Here is a 17,156-nt window from a genome sequence, read left to right as displayed (position 1 = left end):
GGCGACATTGGCTTGAGGGAGCTAAACACCGTGTTGTGGTCCTGACCGATCATAAGAATCTGATTTACCTCGAGTCGGCCAAGCGGCTGAATCCTAGACAGGCTCGATGGTCCCTGTTTTTCTCCCGTTTTGATTTTGTGTTCTCGTATCTTCCGGGATCTAAGAATGTTAAGGCTGATGCCCTCTCTAGGAGTTTTTCGCCTGATTCTCCTGGAGTCCTTGAGCCGGTTGGCATTCTTAAGGAGGGGGTGATTCTTTCTGCTATCTCCCCTGATTTGCGGCGGGTGCATCAGGAATTTCAGGCTGATAGGCCTGACCGCTGTCCAGTGGGGAAGCTGTTTGTTCCTGATAGATGGACAAGTAAGGTAATTTCTGAGGTTCATTGTTCAGTGTTGGCTGGTCATCCTGGGATTTTTGGTACCAGAAATTTGGCTGCTAGGTCCTTTTGGTGGCCTTCCTTGTCGCACGATGTGCGTGCTTTTGTGCAGTCCTGTGGGACTTGCGCCCGGGCCAAGCCTTGCTGTTCCCGCGCTAGTGGGTTGCTTTTGCCTTTGCCGGTCCCTGAGAAGCCCTGGATGCATATTTCCATGGATTTTATTTCGGATCTTCCTGTTTCCCAGAAGATGTCTGTTATCTGGGTTGTTTGTGACCGGTTCTCTAAAATGGTCCATCTGGTACCTCTGCCTAAGTTGCCTTCCTCCTCAGATCTGGTTCCATTATTTTTGCAGCATGTGGTTCGTTTGCATGGCATTCCGGAGAATATTGTGTCCGACAGAGGTTCTCAGTTTGTCTCTAGATTTTGGCGAGCCTTTTGTGCTAGGATGGGCATTGATTTGTCTTTTTCTCCGGCGTTTCATCCTCAGACTAATGGCCAAACTGAGCGAACTAATCAGACCTTGGAGACCTATTTGAGATGCTTTGTGTCTGCTGATAAGGATGATTGGGTGCCTTTCTTGCCGTTGGCCGAGTTTGCCCTTAATAATCGGGCTAGTTCGGCTACTTTGGTTTCACCTTTCTTGTGTAATTTTGGTTTTCATCCTCGTTTTTCTTCTGGGCAGGTTGAGCCTTCTGATTGTCCTGGTGTTAATTCTGTGGTGGACAGGCTGCAGCAGATTTGAACTCATGTGGTGGACAATTTGACGTCTCAGGAAAGGGCTCAACGTTTTGCTAACCGCCGTCGGTGTGTTGATCCCCGGCTTCGTGTGGGGGATTTGGTTTGGTTGTCTTCTCGTCATGTTCCTATGAAGGTTTCTTCTCCTAAGTTTAAGCCTCGGTTTATTGGTCCTTATAAAATTTCTGAAATTATTAATCCGGTGTCTTTTCGTTTGGCTCTTCCTGCCTCTTTTGCCATTCATAATGTTTTCCATAGATCTTTGTTGCGGAAATATGTGGTGCCCGTTGTTCCCTCGATTGACCCTCCTGCCCCGGTGTTGGTTGAGGGAGAGTTGGAATATGAGGTTGAGAAGATTTTGGATTCTTGTTTTTCGAGGCGGAGGCTTCAGTATCTTGTCAAGTGGAAGGGTTATGGCCAGGAGGATAATTCTTGGGTTGTTGCCTCCGATGTCCATGCCACCGATTTGGTTCGTGCTTTTCACTTGGCTCGTCCTGATCGGCCTTGGGGCTCTGGTGAGGGTTCGGTGACCCCTCCTCAAGGGCGGTACTGTTGTGAATTCCGCTCTTGGGCTCCCTCCGGTGGTTGTAAGTGGCACTTTTGTGAGTTCTGCTCTTGGGCTCCCTCTTGTGGTTTCTAGTGGTATGGCTGCTCCTTGGAGTTAGCTGTCATCAGCTGCCTCCACTTATCTTCTCTTCTCTTCTGCTCGGCTATTTAGGTCTGGCTCTGTCTTCAGCCAGTGCCACTTGTAAATGGTTTCTGGTTGGATTCACATCTCTTTGGAGTTCCCTGTTATCCTGACCAGTTCAGCTAAGCTAAGTTTTTGCTTGCTCTTTTCTGTCCATAGATTGTGGACTTATCCATTCTGTGCTTTCTATGTTGTCCAGCTTATCCGTGTGAATTTATTCTGTCTTGCTGGAAGCTCTGGGAGGCAGATTTGCCCTCCACACCTTTAGTCAGGTGTGGAGTTTTTTTTTGTAAACTCTGCGTGGATAGCTCTCCTGCTTCTATCTTTAGGGGTAGTTAGCTCTTAGGCTGTGACGAGATGCCTAGGGAGCGTTAGGAGCATTCCACGGCTACTTCTAGTGTTGTGTTGAGCTTAGGGACTGCGGTCAGTACAGTTACCACGTCCTTCAGAGCTCGTTCCATGTTGCTCCTAGACCACCGTATCATAACAAATTTCACACAAATCTCTCAAAATGGGCCGGTCAAAATTGTTGACACTTTTCCAAAATGTTGAGTAAACAACTTTGTTTCAATCACGTGATGTTTGTTCAAACTCACTTGTGGCAAGTAACAGGAATGGGCAATGTGAAAATCACACTTGAAACCAGATGAAAAGGTTAGAAGTTAACTCAATCTTTGTATTGTATGTCTGTGTGCCACACTAAACATGGAGAACAGAAAGAGGAGAAGAGAACTAGTTGTCTGAGGACTTGATAACCAAAATTGTTGAACAATATCAACAATCTCAAGGTTACAAATGAGACCAATATAGAGCTTTTTGGTATAACACATCATTCTACTGTTTACGGAAAACGGAATGAGGCCTGCAAAGAAAATAACACAGTACCTACAGTCAAATATGGTGGTGGTTCAAAGATATATTGGGTTGTTTTTCTGCCTCTGGCACTGGGTGCCTTGACTGTTTGCAAGGTATCGTGAAATCTGAAAATTACCAAAGAATTTTGGGTTGCAATGTAGTGTGCAGTGTCAGAACGCTGGGTTTGCGTCCTAAGTCTTCCTGCAGGACAATGACTCTAAACATACTTCAAGAAGCCCCTAAAAATGGATGTAAGCAAAGCGTTGGAGAGTTCTAAAGTGGTCAGCAATGAGTCCAGATCTAAATCCTATTGAACCCTTATGGAGACCTGGAGCAGTTTGCAAAATAAGAGTGGTCCAAAATTCCAATTGGGAGGTGCAAGAAGCTTGTGATGGTTATAGGAAGCGATTGATTACAGTTATTTATTCCAAAGGGTGTGGAACCAAATGTTAAGTTGAGGGTGCCAACAATTTGTGTAATTGCAATAATTTTCTGTGAGAAATACTTAATTTTCTGGAACAATTTCAAGGGTGTCAACACTTTCAGCCATGACTGTAATAATTGACAGTAGGAGAGTCTGCAATAAAATAGTAAAACGTCCCTCTGTCATGTTCTGTTAGTAAATTGCAGGGTGACGTTAACCACATTATTCCTCATGCAAATAACCTGCCGTACGAGGTTCTTGCAGCCACAGTAAAACCTGAAAGTCGGACCGCAAATGAAATAATTTTAATTCCCTGAAACGTCCATCGTACGGTAGCTGGAACAATATGTGCGGAGCCATTAAAAGCAAAATTGAAGATTTATGATAACCAGGAGGATGAATAATACCTGACAGATTCAGTCCAGCTAATTGGGCATCACATACAGAAGAATAATAGACAATTTGGGTGGAAGAGGTGCAGAACGGGGAGCGCTTGTCATGTCCGGATGTCGGTTGTCACCGTACATCTTATTTTGGAAAATATATTGCATCTTATTTTGGAGACTGTGTTGCTATATATACTTATTATGTGACACATTGTACACGGGGGAGGTTTATAATTGGAAGGAAGGTGATTCACAGTGTCTATGTACTTCAACGTATGGAGACGTTGCTCAAAAACTCTCATCCTTTGGGTGCGAGATATCAAAAAGAAGCTTTTGGTTCTTTAGGGCTTTTCTAGTCCTTATTCCAGAGAGGTGAAAATAAACCATAAAGGTGTGTAAAAGTCACAGTCCCTGTGAACTTATACCTGCCGGAACGCACATCCGATTGACATGTATAAGTAAACCTTATGTCACCATCCTTGCTCACCTCTTGGTGCAGAAGTGAGCATAGCAGGACTAATCCTTTAAGTTTATCAGAAGAATACACAAGCCGACTTTCCTGATGTATACATCCAACAGAAGAGTATATGGCATAGTGGAATCCAATGCCATTAGGGTCCTAGTATTAAAAAACTTTTTCTGTATACTTCAGTAAACAGGATACCATACTGAGGTATACAGAAGTCTTTAACAATAGGGCCCACTTGGCGGTGTATGCTGTTGTACGTCTCCTGTTGCTGCATCAGAAAATCCCCCTGCTACACTATCCTTTAGAGCAAAATTAAAATTTGGCCAATGCGTGCCAAAAAGACATTCTTTTGGTATATACCCGGGTGAATGGGATCCTATGGAATTTTCCTGGCATCTTATTGATAAGAAGAAAATTGTCCAGCAAACTTGTAACATAGTGGGTACAAACTTCAGAACAAACCATGTGGGTGTGAATCTCAACGCGTTTCTGGAGACTAAGCTCCCTTAATCATGACATGATTAAGGAAGCTTAGTCTTCAGAAATACGTTGAGATTCACACCCACATGGTTTGTGCTGAAGTTTGTACCCTCTATGTTACAAGTTTGTGAATAAAGAAATTTTATCTTCACGGATTCGGTGGAGCTGGACAATTTTCTTCTTTTGGAGTATACACGTTTGGACACAACGGGTCCGTGCTCCCAAAGTTCAACTAATGCATCACGGGTGAGCTGGTTTATTTCTCTTCTCCTCAAATCTTATTGATAAAGATGATGTGAACACAGCCTAAACCTGACCGTAAATTACACTTGGGTGTCTTAGGTAAAAACTATTCCTTACGATCACCCCCTACATACTGACATTCCCCAGACTCTGTTGAGCATTCATGAGTTCTGATTAGGGAGTGGGGAGTAAACCTTTGTCAACCAACCACAATATAGAACTCTAGTATGCCCATCCCTTCATTTCCTTAAATTTTGCAGCCTGAGCAGACTAGGGAAACTATCATGTAATTTAGATGGTTGCGGGTATGGACATCATTAGTTGGTTGGGCCGTCAATCATCTACAAGTGGCTATACGCCTTTATTACCCACTGATTTTGGTAAAACCAGTCTAATGTGTGTGATATTGTCCCAACGTTTATCTAACTGTAGATGGCAAGGGAAAGAAAATGTAAAGAATCCAAACATTTCTAGACCCTAATTCATCAAGATCAGCATTGATCACGTCAGTCTTGAGGGGCTGCGGCACCTCCACCTCTCTTCCCCTACATCATGCTGCTCTCACATAGGGTCACAAAAACAGATTCCGTTTAAGGAAAATGTATTCAATGGATCTTGTCTTACCAATGTTACAGTATTTGCCAACAAATCTCTCTCTGCAGCTACAGACGGGATTGCCGGTACCAATCATCAGACGACAGGCTCCACCATTAAGACACGGATTCACGCTGCAAGCTGAGGACACAAACATGTCAGTTTTCCTTATAGTACATATCCGTTTAATTATGTTATCCTTAATGGAGTCAATTAGAGGATTTATGGGAAGCTTATTTTTCTAGAAACAGCGCCTCACCTGTGCATGGGTTGTGTCTGGTATTACAGCAAACTTCCATTAAAGTGAATATGACTGAGGTGAAATAACAAACACAATCCATGGACAGGTTTATAGAGAAAGAAACCATGGTAAACTAATCCTGTGCAATTCCTTTAAGGTAGGAATGTAATAGGGATAATTCATGCTTCTGAAGGACATTAAATTAAGTCCAATTGTTTGTAGCAAAAAATTTATCAGGACAGTCACCGGTATTAGCCATGTTTTAGTATTTTATTGTCCTTAAAGGGGACCTAACGGCTGATTTATGCTGCTCAAACCAGGGGCAGCGTGAATCAGAGTACGGCTGGGTCATTTCAGCCATGTACAGTATGTTATCTTCCAAAATGCTGTGGCGTGTGACTATGACACTTTGGTGATGAGTCCAAGAGACAAGTTCTCGGCAGCTTCTTTCCGCCCACTCCCCATGACTGATCGGTCTCTTCCTTTGATGACAGTCTGTTTAGGATGAGACTTGTCAGTCATGGGGAGCAGGGCAGGGAGAATCTGCTAGCAACTGGCCTCTTGGACTAGTGTTTTCCCCAGATTAATCATCTCATTAATCATGTTATCGCAGCCCTATGATAAACATGACTTGCAAGAGAGGCATCACTGCCGGCTCTCTGCAAATATATGTCTCCCTGACAATGCGCAGTGAGCCAGGTGAACGCACCCTCTCTGCATCGGTGCACTGCAATGGTGACACCCTACTCAAGACAAATTTTGAGCCTAGCTGTTTCCTGTGTCACCATTGTCTCCCTCGGCATGTGCAGTGTACCAAAGAAGTCTGGGGAAAACAACATCCCCACAACTAGTCACCCACTAATTAGCATATCACAACCACAGTTATAACACTGATTTTTTGCATATAAAAAAATAAATAAGACAATAAAATTGGCTTGTAAGGCTAGCAATAAATACATGGTGGTGGCTTGGGGGGTCTGAGGAAGCTACAGGTTTAAGCTTTTTGCGCCACCATCTGAATCTAGCAGTAAAGTGAGTTCCGGTTGCAACTACTACTTTCCTGCTCTCTATGTTTGTCATGATGGGGTATGTCGCTTCACCAACCAGCCAATAGGAGAGCAGTATCTATGTCAGCCCTGCACATTCCTAACCTTGTTCTCACCACTGGATGTCACCGGACATGGCCACCACCCGTGACAATAGTATCTGACCTGAGCCCCACGTTCTTGTTACACACTGCCCACGGGCACACAATACCTGAGTATCTTTCTCCACTGTGGCACTCAATCTTGCTGTTCTCACAGGTACAATGCTCCACCGTCCCTTTGTGAATTCTGGCCCATGTGTCTCCATTGTCATAGTGCACATAGTGAGCTTCATCGAAACACTTTGCTGAAATAAAGGATGAGTAAAACCACTGATATCAGAAGAAAACATCTCAGGTTCTCCGTCTTAGGGCTTGTGCACATGGCTGTATCTTCTGTCCAAATACAATAAAACATCAAATCGCACTCGGACAAATGTTATTCTAAGGCGCCATGGAAAATTCTGATTTTTTAATCGGACCTAAGGAAACATTGCTGCATGCCCAAGTTTGATCTGATATTTGGCTCGCACTCGGCCATGTAAGTCAATGAGTCCGTGGAAACCATAAGACCATACTTGGATGACATGTGAGTGACACAGACTCACAGAATGGTGAAGATAGAGACATTTTTTTCTCCATCTTCTCCTCCTCAAAGATAATGAGATCACTCCTTGCTGACACTATGATCAGAGTGTAATTTGCATAATCGGTCCGATTCTCTCAGATGAGATAACATTTGCTGATGTGGACCTGCCCTTAAGGTAAAGCCATGTTGGGGGCATGGGTACCAAAATACAATTATTATTTTCATCTGAAATAAATAAACAACACATTACAAATGTCGGCTCCATCAGTACTCACCAATCTCACAGTCGTGCCCGGAGTATTCCACGGGGCACCTACAGTGGTATGTGTTTAGGATTGGCATATTAGTGCAGATGCCTCCATTCTCACAGGGTTTTGCTGCACAATGATCTTGAAATACTACAGAAAAGAATACAAGGTTATACATAAAAGATGAAACAGATATTTTCTGTCTATATATATATATACGGTATATACTGTATACAATTCTATGCATACTCTATGAATGTAAAATCATCTCTAGATATCTTAGAAAGCTGTCCCTTAGGTGGGACACTAAATATTGGTTCACCAAAGCTGTAGAGCTGTGGTGGAGAGGTTCGCAGTGACACGGCAGAGGCATGATAAAGTGTGATCAGAATGTTAAACTAAGAACCTCATGTTCAGTTTTGTACATTTTTGCCTCGCGGCATTGGATCAGCGTATGAGTGTCTGTTATTGTCTGCAGCGATGATGTCACATCGACAGCACTGCAGCCAATCAGTGAGCTCAGCGGCTAGTGCTGTCTGCTTCGGTAGACCCGCTGAGCTCAAGTATTGGCTGCACAGCTCTTGTTGTGACGTCAGAGCTGCAGACAATAAGAGACACCAAGAGCAGAGAGCTGGAGACTCGTCACTGAACCCGAGGAAGTTGAGCCAAGCCAAGTTTTTGCTCCTTTAAAAAAAAAAAAACTTGCCACTGGGGTATAGGAGTTTTCCCAAACCGTAAAACCCCTTTAACCTATTGTAAAGTTGAAGGTGAATGACCTACCTGTATGATATTCATATGCCCAAATATCTTGATACGTTACCCCTATAGCAGACTTATCAATGCACAGCGTGTCCAATCTATCCAGCCACCAAACTGCAACGGGGCCACAGCAAGTCAGGTGCAAGTTACTCACATCTTCCCTGTACATGTAAAACCATCCCAACTTAGCAAGGAGGGGACATATTGACTGTTGGGTACCATCTAGTGGAGTGTTCTGTAAGTGCTCGTCAACCCATTCCATTCACCTCTTAGGTTAACCATTATGTCTAATACATCCCTCACTTTTTCCATTGAAAAATCCCCCCCACTTGTTAAGGCTACTTGGTTCAGCCTGCGAATTTATAAATCTCTGTCATCCCTTCACCTTCCTCTTTGTATTGGAGACACGTGGACGTGTGTCACTCACTGTGAAGCGTACCCCGGTCGTCCTGTAAGGAGGTGACAGAGTCCGTCAGGTGTCTTCCCGCTGTGGACACTGTACACACGTATCACGTGCAGTACCATGATGATTACTGATGTTAATGCATTATTGCTGTATTGTTTATGTCGCGCAATGTGATAAATTTGATGTATGTTAAGTATAGAAATAGGGATAGGATAGAAGATAGCATAGGGTAATAGTGGGGTTAGATTAGTGGGGCACATTAGAGATAAGGAATAGGAATGTGATCCCCCAGGAGTCCGGTTGCCACAGTGGCATTGCCTCCCTCACAGTGAGTAATGTCATGCCTGGAAGCAAGGAGGGGGTCCCTTTACCAGGTGTTAGTAGGAGAAAAATAGAGCAGAACCTGGAAAGTGGAGCCATGAGTTTTTAAAAACAGAGAGACAGTTAGCAGCAGGGGTGTGAGGTGTTAGGCAGCAAGGAAAAAGGGAGGACAGCGCAGAAGGAAGGCCTCCGTACCTACCTGGAAAGGTGTATTCAAAATTGCTTCCAGGCTGCCCAGCTCTCCATCCCGATCTGTAACCAGTGCCCCGGTCTGTACTATCAACCATCAAGTAAAAGAAGGGAAAACTACAGTCTTTGTGTCCTCCAGTGATCTCTTGCATCCTGACTCCTGCACTACAAGGTACATGGAGCCTGACATAAACAGAATCGGTAGCCCTGGGGCCCCACTCCACCTGTGGGGATCAGAACCATCCCATGCATCATAATCAGCCCCAACGGTCTCCTTTAGCAGCGTCGGCCATCTGTTGCCGAACACCACAGGTGGCGTCACGTTAAATCCCATATACATATTCCCCAATTTACGGCACAGCCAGGGACACAGATTCGGATCACGGCCCCGTGACTTCCCCAAAGAACTGTCCGTCCCGATTCCGAGTACCCCATGGCCCTGGTGGGCGTGTCATCTATATTGGCTTAGGTTTGGTTAGCATGGGGTTTTCCAGTAGGGAGGGGCTGCAGAGCAGTGCAGCATAAAGTAGGGGGACATAGGCAGGGACTTTCTGGATAGGGCTCAGTGAGTGAAGCAAGAAAAGAGCGGGGAGAAAAGACAGTTTTGCTAGTCATGGGGATAAGGCTGCTACGGTAGGAGAGGGCCCCTGGCTGAGCGGCATGCAGGCGGTCACCGGCGTGAATAAAGATCAACTCGAAGAGGATCCGGGGTCTACGACCAGGGCAGGTGAAGCTGAGATGGCAAGCCTGGCACCTTTTCCTATTGAAGCCGGACCAGGCGATAGTAGAAAGCTGGTGGGCCTAAAAGCACAGACGGGAGAGAGATGTCTAGGAGCAGGACAGAGACAGTTCAGGAACAATGCCACGAGCAATCAGGGAAGTCTGGTGGTACCTCTCATTAAAAAAGGAAAAGGTCAGGGCCTAGCAGAGTTTCCAGGAAGCACAGCTTGGTGTCCACCACTGCTGCATTGAACATCCCTTCATCTGCGGTTCCTGCTCCTCCTGGTGAGTCTCAATATACTGGAGCTTTGTGGGCGGGGTTTCAGATATGACCGCAGTTCTAAAAACGTTACTGGAAAAATTGCCCCCCAGCTCCTAAAACCCATTCACCCCCTATGTCTGGTATACATAAAGACATTGTATTCTGTGTGGTTAGCCCACTGGGATCTCACCTGGATGATGGGGTAAAGAATAAAATATGGGATAACCAGTACATGGACATTTGGCACCTTATAAAAGTAGATCAACATTTCTCTTTGGCTACTTGCGGAGCTAAAGCGCTGGGCCATTATATTTGGATTACAAAGCCCCTGAAAGCAGACCTCGCAGTATTGCACGAATTCCCGGACAAATTCAATGGTCACATATGCTGCATGTTGAGTGAACGGAGCAACTCAAAGCTAACGTTATTTACTGACATCTCTGGTTCCCATGGTTTTGGGGAAATTTGTGGCTTGAGCTGGTGCGCTTCTGTGTGGCTGGCAGCAGGGAGTGACACAGGCTTGTGTAAGAACCTTGTATTGCTGGAGTTGTTCCCCATGGTTGTGGCTGTTGAAATTTGTGGAGAATTGTTTGGCAGTCAAGATATTTGCCTCAGGACAGACAATTTGGGAGTAGTGATGAGCGAGTATACTTGTTGCTCGGATTTTCCCGAGCACACTCGGGTGGTCTCCGAGTATTTGTGAGTGCTCGGAGATTTCATTTTCGTTGCTGCAGCTGCATGATTTGTGGCTGCTAGACAGCTTGAATACATGTGGGAATTCCCAAGCAACCAGGCAACCCACACATGTACTCAGGCTGGCTAGCAGCTGTAAATTATGCAGCTGCGTGAACAAAAACTAAATCTCCGAGCACTCACAAATACTCAGAGACCACCCGAGCGTCCTCGGGAAAACCCGAGCAATGAGTATACTCGCTCATCACTATTTGGGAGTTATTATTATTATTATTTACTAGCTGAAGAGCCCGGCGTTGCCTGGGCATAGTAAATATCTGTGTTTAGTTATAGCACCTCACTTCTCTTATTTTCCCATCACGCCTCTCATTTTCCCCATCACATCTTTCATTTTCCCCCTCACATCTCTCATTTTCTCCCTCACACCTCTCATTCCCCCTAACACTTGTCATTTCGACCTCACATCTGTCATTTTCCGATCACTCCACTATTTTTCCTGACTCCTCTCATTTTGCACTCACACCTTTTCATGTTCACTTCACACCTCTCATTTTCCCCTCAGTATATACATGTTTGTCATCTCCCTTATATATAGTATACACCTGTATGTCATCTCCTGTATATAGTATATACCTGTATGTCATCTCCCTTATATATAGTATATATCTGCTGTGTGTTGTCTCCCCTGTATATAGTATATACCTGTATGCCATCTCCCCTGTATATAGTATATACCTGCTGTGTGTCATCTCCCCTGTATATAGTATATACCTGTATGTCATCTCCTCCTATATCTAGTATATACCTGTATGTCATCTCCTCCTGTATATAGTATATACCTGTGTGTCATCTCCCCTGTATATAGTATATATCTGTGTGTCATCTCCTCCTGTATATAGTATATACCTGTATGTCATCTCCTCCTATATATAGCATATACCTGTATGTCATCTCCTCCTGTATATAGTATATACCTGTAGGTCATCTGCTCCTGTATATAGTAGATACCTGTGTGTCATCTCCTCTTGTATATAGTATATACCTGTATGTCATCTCCTCCTGTATATAGTATGTACCTGTATGTCATCTCCTCCTCTATATAGTATATACCTGTGTGTCATCTCTTCTGTATATAGTATATACCTGTGTGTTATCTCCCCTGTACATAGTATATATCTGTATGTCATCTCCTCCTGTATTAGACCTCGTTCACACGTTATTTGGTCAGTATTTTAACCTCAGTATTTGTAAGATAAATTGGCAGCATGATAAATCCCCAGCCAACAGGAAGCCCTCCCCCTGGCAGTATATATTAGCTCACACATACACATAATAAACAGGTCATGTGACTGACAGCTGGCGTATTTCCTATATGGTACATTTGTTGCTCTTGTAGTTTGTCTGCTTATTAATCAGATTTTTATTTTTGAAGGATAATACCAGACTTGTGTGTGTTTTAGAGCGAGTTTCGTTTGTCAAGTTGTGTGTGTTGAGTTGCGTGTGGCGACATGCATGTGGTGACTTTTGTGAGATGAGTTTTGTGTGGCAACATGCGTGTAGCAACTTTTTGTGTGTCAAGTTGCATGTGACAGGTTAGTGTAGCAAGTTGTGTGCAGCAAGTTTTGTGCATGGCGAGTTTTGCACGTGGCGAGTTTTATGTGTGATGCCTTTTGAGTATGTGCAAGTTTTGTTTGAGGCAACTTTTGCATGTGTTGCAACTTTTGTTCATGTGGCAATTTTTCCGCGGGTGCAAGTTTTGCGTGAGCCTAGTTTTGCATGTGGCGAGTTCTGCGCGTGGCGAGTTTTGAGCGGCGACTTTTGTGTTTCGACTTTTATGTGGCGAGGTTGGTGTATGTGTGGTGAAATGTGTGCTGAGGGTGGTATATGTGTTCAAGCACGTGGCGCATTTTGTGTGTGTGTTCATATCCCCGTGTGTGGTGAGTATCCCATATCGGGGCCCCACCTTAGCAACTGTACGGTATATACTCTTTGGCACCATCGCTCTCATTCTTTAAGTCCCTCTTGTTCACATCTGGCAGCTGTCAATTTGGCTCCAACACTTTTCCTTTCACTTTTTCCCCAATATGTAGATAGGGGCAAAATTATTTGGTGAATTGGAAAGTGCGGGGTTAAAATTTCACCTCACAACATAGCCTATGACGCTCTCGGGGTCCAGACGTGTGACTGTGCAAAATTTTGTGGCTGTAGCTGCGACATCTCAAACACTTTTCCTTTCACTTTTTCCCCATTATGTAGATAGGAGCAAAATTGTTTGGTGAATTGGAAAGCGCGGGGTTAAAATTTCACCTTACAATATAGCCTATGACGCTCTCGGGGTCCAGACGTGTGACTGTGCAAAATTTTGTGGCTGTAGCTGCGACGTCTCCAACACTTTTCCTTTCACTTTAATCCCCGTTATGTAGATAGGGGCAAAATTGTTTGGTGAATTGGAAAGCGCGGGGTTAAAATTTCACCTCACAACATAGCCTATGATGCTCTCGGGGTCCAGACGTGTGACTGTGCAAAATTTTGTGGCTGTTGCTGCGACGGTTCAGATGCCAATCCCGGACATACACACACACATACACACACACACACACATTCAGCTTTATATAGTAGATTTATATAGCACCATTGATTCCATTGTGCTGTACATAAGACCGGGTTACACCAAAATACAAATATCACTTACAGTAAACAAAACTAACAATGACAGACTAATACAGAGGGGAAATGACCCTGCCCTTGCGGGCTTACATTCTACAAGATTCTGGTGAAGGAGACACTAGGTCGAGGGTTGCAGTAGCTCCAATGGTGTTGAGGTGGTCGTGTGGTCATTACAGGGTTGTACAATGCATCAATAATTTGTCATAGTCCCTTCTGGTCCTGGCTTTGCTACAACTTTTGGTGCTGCGGTGCATTGAATACAATATCTATTTTAGATCTCGCCATGTTTCCGGTGTTAAAAACATTGTAGCTGACTTGATTTCTTGTGTCCTATGGTATGACTTTCGTAGGTTGCATCCGGTGCGGATTTCGAGGGAGCCTCATGCCCAGCATGCCTATGGGACCTAGTGGACCTCAGCTCATGTCTGTAATAATTATAGGGGATAACTCAGGAGACTCTTTGCTTGGAACAAGACAACTACAGGACACAGTTTTATAAGTGGTAAAGTCTATATTATCTCACAGTGATTCAAACAGGTGCAGAGAGAAACTCAAGTCCACAACACTTGGTGTAGATATTAAACACAGCTTAACAGTCTATAGGGAACTTCAGAGGAAAATGCAATCACGCAGAAAGTCTATGAACCACAACTATTCTTGAGGATACTTGACACGAATGGGCCTTGTTTAGTCCAAACACAGATAGCTATGCTTACAAGGCAGTTCAAATAATACCTTAGCTCAACCAGGGAGGCCTGGGTAATAGTCTCAGGTTTTTGCAGAGCAGCAACCGCTTAGGCTACATTCACATTTGCGTTGCGTCGGGCGCAACCGCGGCGACGCATGCGTCATGCGCCCCTATATTTAACATGGGGGGCGCATGGACATGCGTTGTGCTGCGTTTTGCGATGCATGCGTTTTTTCTGCCGCAAGCGTAGTGCGCAGAGGACGCAGCAAGTTGCATTTTTTTTGCGTCCAAAATTCGGCAAAAAAGGACGCATGCGTCGCAAAACGCTGCGTGTAAGCGTGCGTTTTGTTGCGTTTTTTTTGCATTGTGCGTTGCGTCTCCGACGCAACATCACACAACGCAAATGTGAACGTAGCCTAACATGTCCAACAAATGCAGATGGAAGAAAACACAAGAAGCAGATGAAGGAGGATTACTGGAAACTGGTGTATGCAGCAGGAACTCAGAGCAGAGTAGCAGGATAACCACACAGGTTCACAGGAGCAGGTATATAGCCAGAGAGTCACCAGGGTCAAGAGCTGGATGCAAGGCAGAATACTCTAGCACAGACTGAAGGCTGGGGTGGAGTTTTATAGCAGGAAGACACAGTGCACATGAGACCAAAGACGCCATCTTGGAAAAGGGCATTAATGCACAAAAGGTAATAAAAAACATGTTCAAAGTCCTGACAATGTCACTTGTAAGCAATTCAGTACTTCCGCGACATGGCAGCAGCATGGTCATGGTAAGGCGTGGCAGGAGTTGTCTATGCTGCTGCATAGAATCTCAGGAATACTCCCATCTTGAGTGTACTGTTAGATGTTTGTTAAAAATGAGAATTTCCGAGGTCTCAAGCTTGGTTGCCTGTTATGATCTGGTGGTTTAGGAACAACATGAGACAAGCTCTGAAGGAGGTGGTATCTGTACTGACCGCAAACCCTGAACCTAGCAGCGCAACTAAAAATAGCCGTGGGGGGTACCTGACGCTCCCTAGACCCCTCGGCACAGCCTAAGATCTAACTTCCCCTAAAGATGGAAACAGGAAACCTATCTTGCCTCAGAGAAAATCCCCAAAGGAAGGATAGCCCCCCACAAATATAGGAAAATAACATACGCAGAAATTAAATCAGATTTTAGCATAGGAGGCCAGTCTAGCTTGATAGATAGGACAGGAAAGGATACTGTGCGGTCAGTATAAAAACTACAAAACAATCCACACAGAGTTTACACAAATCTCCACACCTGACTAAAGGTGTGGAGGGTAAATCTGCTTCCCAGAGCTTCCAGCTAACAGAAATAATCCATACTGACAAGCTGGACAAATATAGAATGCACAGAACAATAAGTCCACAACATGTGGACTGAAATGAGCAAAGCCAGAACATATCTTTGCAGAACTGGTCAGGAAACCAGGAGAATCCAAGCAGAGATGTGAATCCAGCCAGGAAACATTGACAAGTGGCACAGGCTGAAGAAAGAGCCAGACTTAAATAGCCGAGCAGAAGAGTCGATAAGTGAAGGCAGCTGATGACAGCTAACTCCAAGGAGCAGCCATACCACTAGAAACCACAAGAGGGAGCCCAAGAGGAGAACTCACAAAAGTGCCACTTACAACCACCGGAGGGAGCCCAAGAGCGGAATTCACAACAATACCCCCCCCTTGAGGAGGGGTCACCGAACCCTCACCAGAGCCCCCAGGCCGATCAGGACGAGCCAAGTGAAAAGCACGAACCAAATCGGTGGCATGGACATCGGAGGCAACAACCCAAGAGTTATCCTCCTGGCCATAACCCTTCCACTTGACAAGATACTGAAGCCTCCGCCTCGAAAAACGAGAATCCAAAATCTTCTCAACCTCATATTCCAACTCTCCCTCAACCAACACCGGGGCAGGAGGGTCAACCGAGGGAACAACGGGCACCACATATCTCCGCAACAAAGATCTATGGAAAACATCATGAATGGCAAAAGAGGCAGGAAGAGCCAAACGAAAAGACACCGGATTAATAATTTCAGAAGGACCAATAAACCGAGGCTTAAACTTAGGAGAAGAAACCTTCATGGGAACATGACGAGAAGACAACCAAACCAAATCCCCCACACGAAGCCAGGGACCAACACGTCGACGGCGGTTAGCAAAACGTTGAGCCCTTTCCTGAGACAACGTCAAATTGTCCACCACATGAGTCCAAATCTGCTGCAGCCTGTCCACCACAGAATTAACACCAGGACAATCAGAAGGCTCAACCTGCCCAGAAGAAAAACGAGGATGAAAACCAAAATTACAAAAGAAAGGTGAAACCAAAGTAGCCGAACTAGCCCGATTATTAAGGGCAAACTCGGCCAACGGCAAGAAAGACACCCAATCATCCTGATCAGCAGACACAAAGCATCTCAAATAGGTCTCCAAGGTCTGATTAGTTCGCTCAGTTTGGCCATTAGTCTGAGGATGAAACGCCGAAGAAAAAGACAAATCAATGCCCATCCTAGCACAAAAGGCCCGCCAAAATCTAGAGACAAACTGAGAACCTCTGTCAGACACAATATTCTCCGGAATGCCATGCAAACGAACCACATGCTGAAAAAATAATGGAACCAGATCTGAGGAGGAAGGCAACTTAGGCAAAGGTACCAGATGGACCATTTTAGAGAACCGGTCACAAACAACCCAGATAACAGACATCTTCTGGGAAACAGGAAGATCCGAAATAAAATCCATGGAAATATGCGTCCAGGGCCTCTCAGGGACCGGCCTATCAGCCTGAAATTCCTGAAGCACCCGCCGCAAATCAGGGGAGATAGCAGAAAGAATCACCCCCTCCTTAAGAATGCCAACCGGCTCCAGGACTCCAGGAGAATCAGGCGAAAAACTCCTAGAGAGGGCATCAGCCTTAACATTCTTAGATTCCGGAAGACACGAGACCACAAAATCAAAACGGGAGAAAAACAGGGACCATCGAGCCTGTCTAGGATTCAGCCGCTTGGCCGACTCAAGGTAAA

The 17,156-nt window shown here is 44.9% G+C and overlaps 1 protein-coding gene across 1 annotated transcript in view; it reads right to left on the bottom strand.

Moving 5' to 3' along the window:
• The window catches only part of HGFAC (HGF activator), a 108,535-nt gene that overhangs the window by 48,215 nt on the left and 43,164 nt on the right, over positions 1–17,156 (bottom strand). Inside the window, exons 5-7 of the mRNA XM_069745803.1 lie at positions 7,440–7,562; positions 6,749–6,883; positions 5,281–5,391 (exon numbers count right to left, since the gene is read on the bottom strand). Coding sequence (XP_069601904.1) covers positions 5,281–5,391; positions 6,749–6,883; positions 7,440–7,562 — 369 coding nt within the window. The remainder of the gene's footprint in view (positions 1–5,280; positions 5,392–6,748; positions 6,884–7,439; positions 7,563–17,156) is intronic.

This window comes from Ranitomeya imitator, chromosome 1 (assembly GCF_032444005.1).
Source record: "Ranitomeya imitator isolate aRanImi1 chromosome 1, aRanImi1.pri, whole genome shotgun sequence".
Lineage (NCBI taxonomy): Eukaryota > Metazoa > Chordata > Amphibia > Anura > Dendrobatidae > Ranitomeya > Ranitomeya imitator.
Note: the sequence above shows the minus strand (reverse complement) of the source record. Positions and strands in the feature narration are given on the sequence as shown.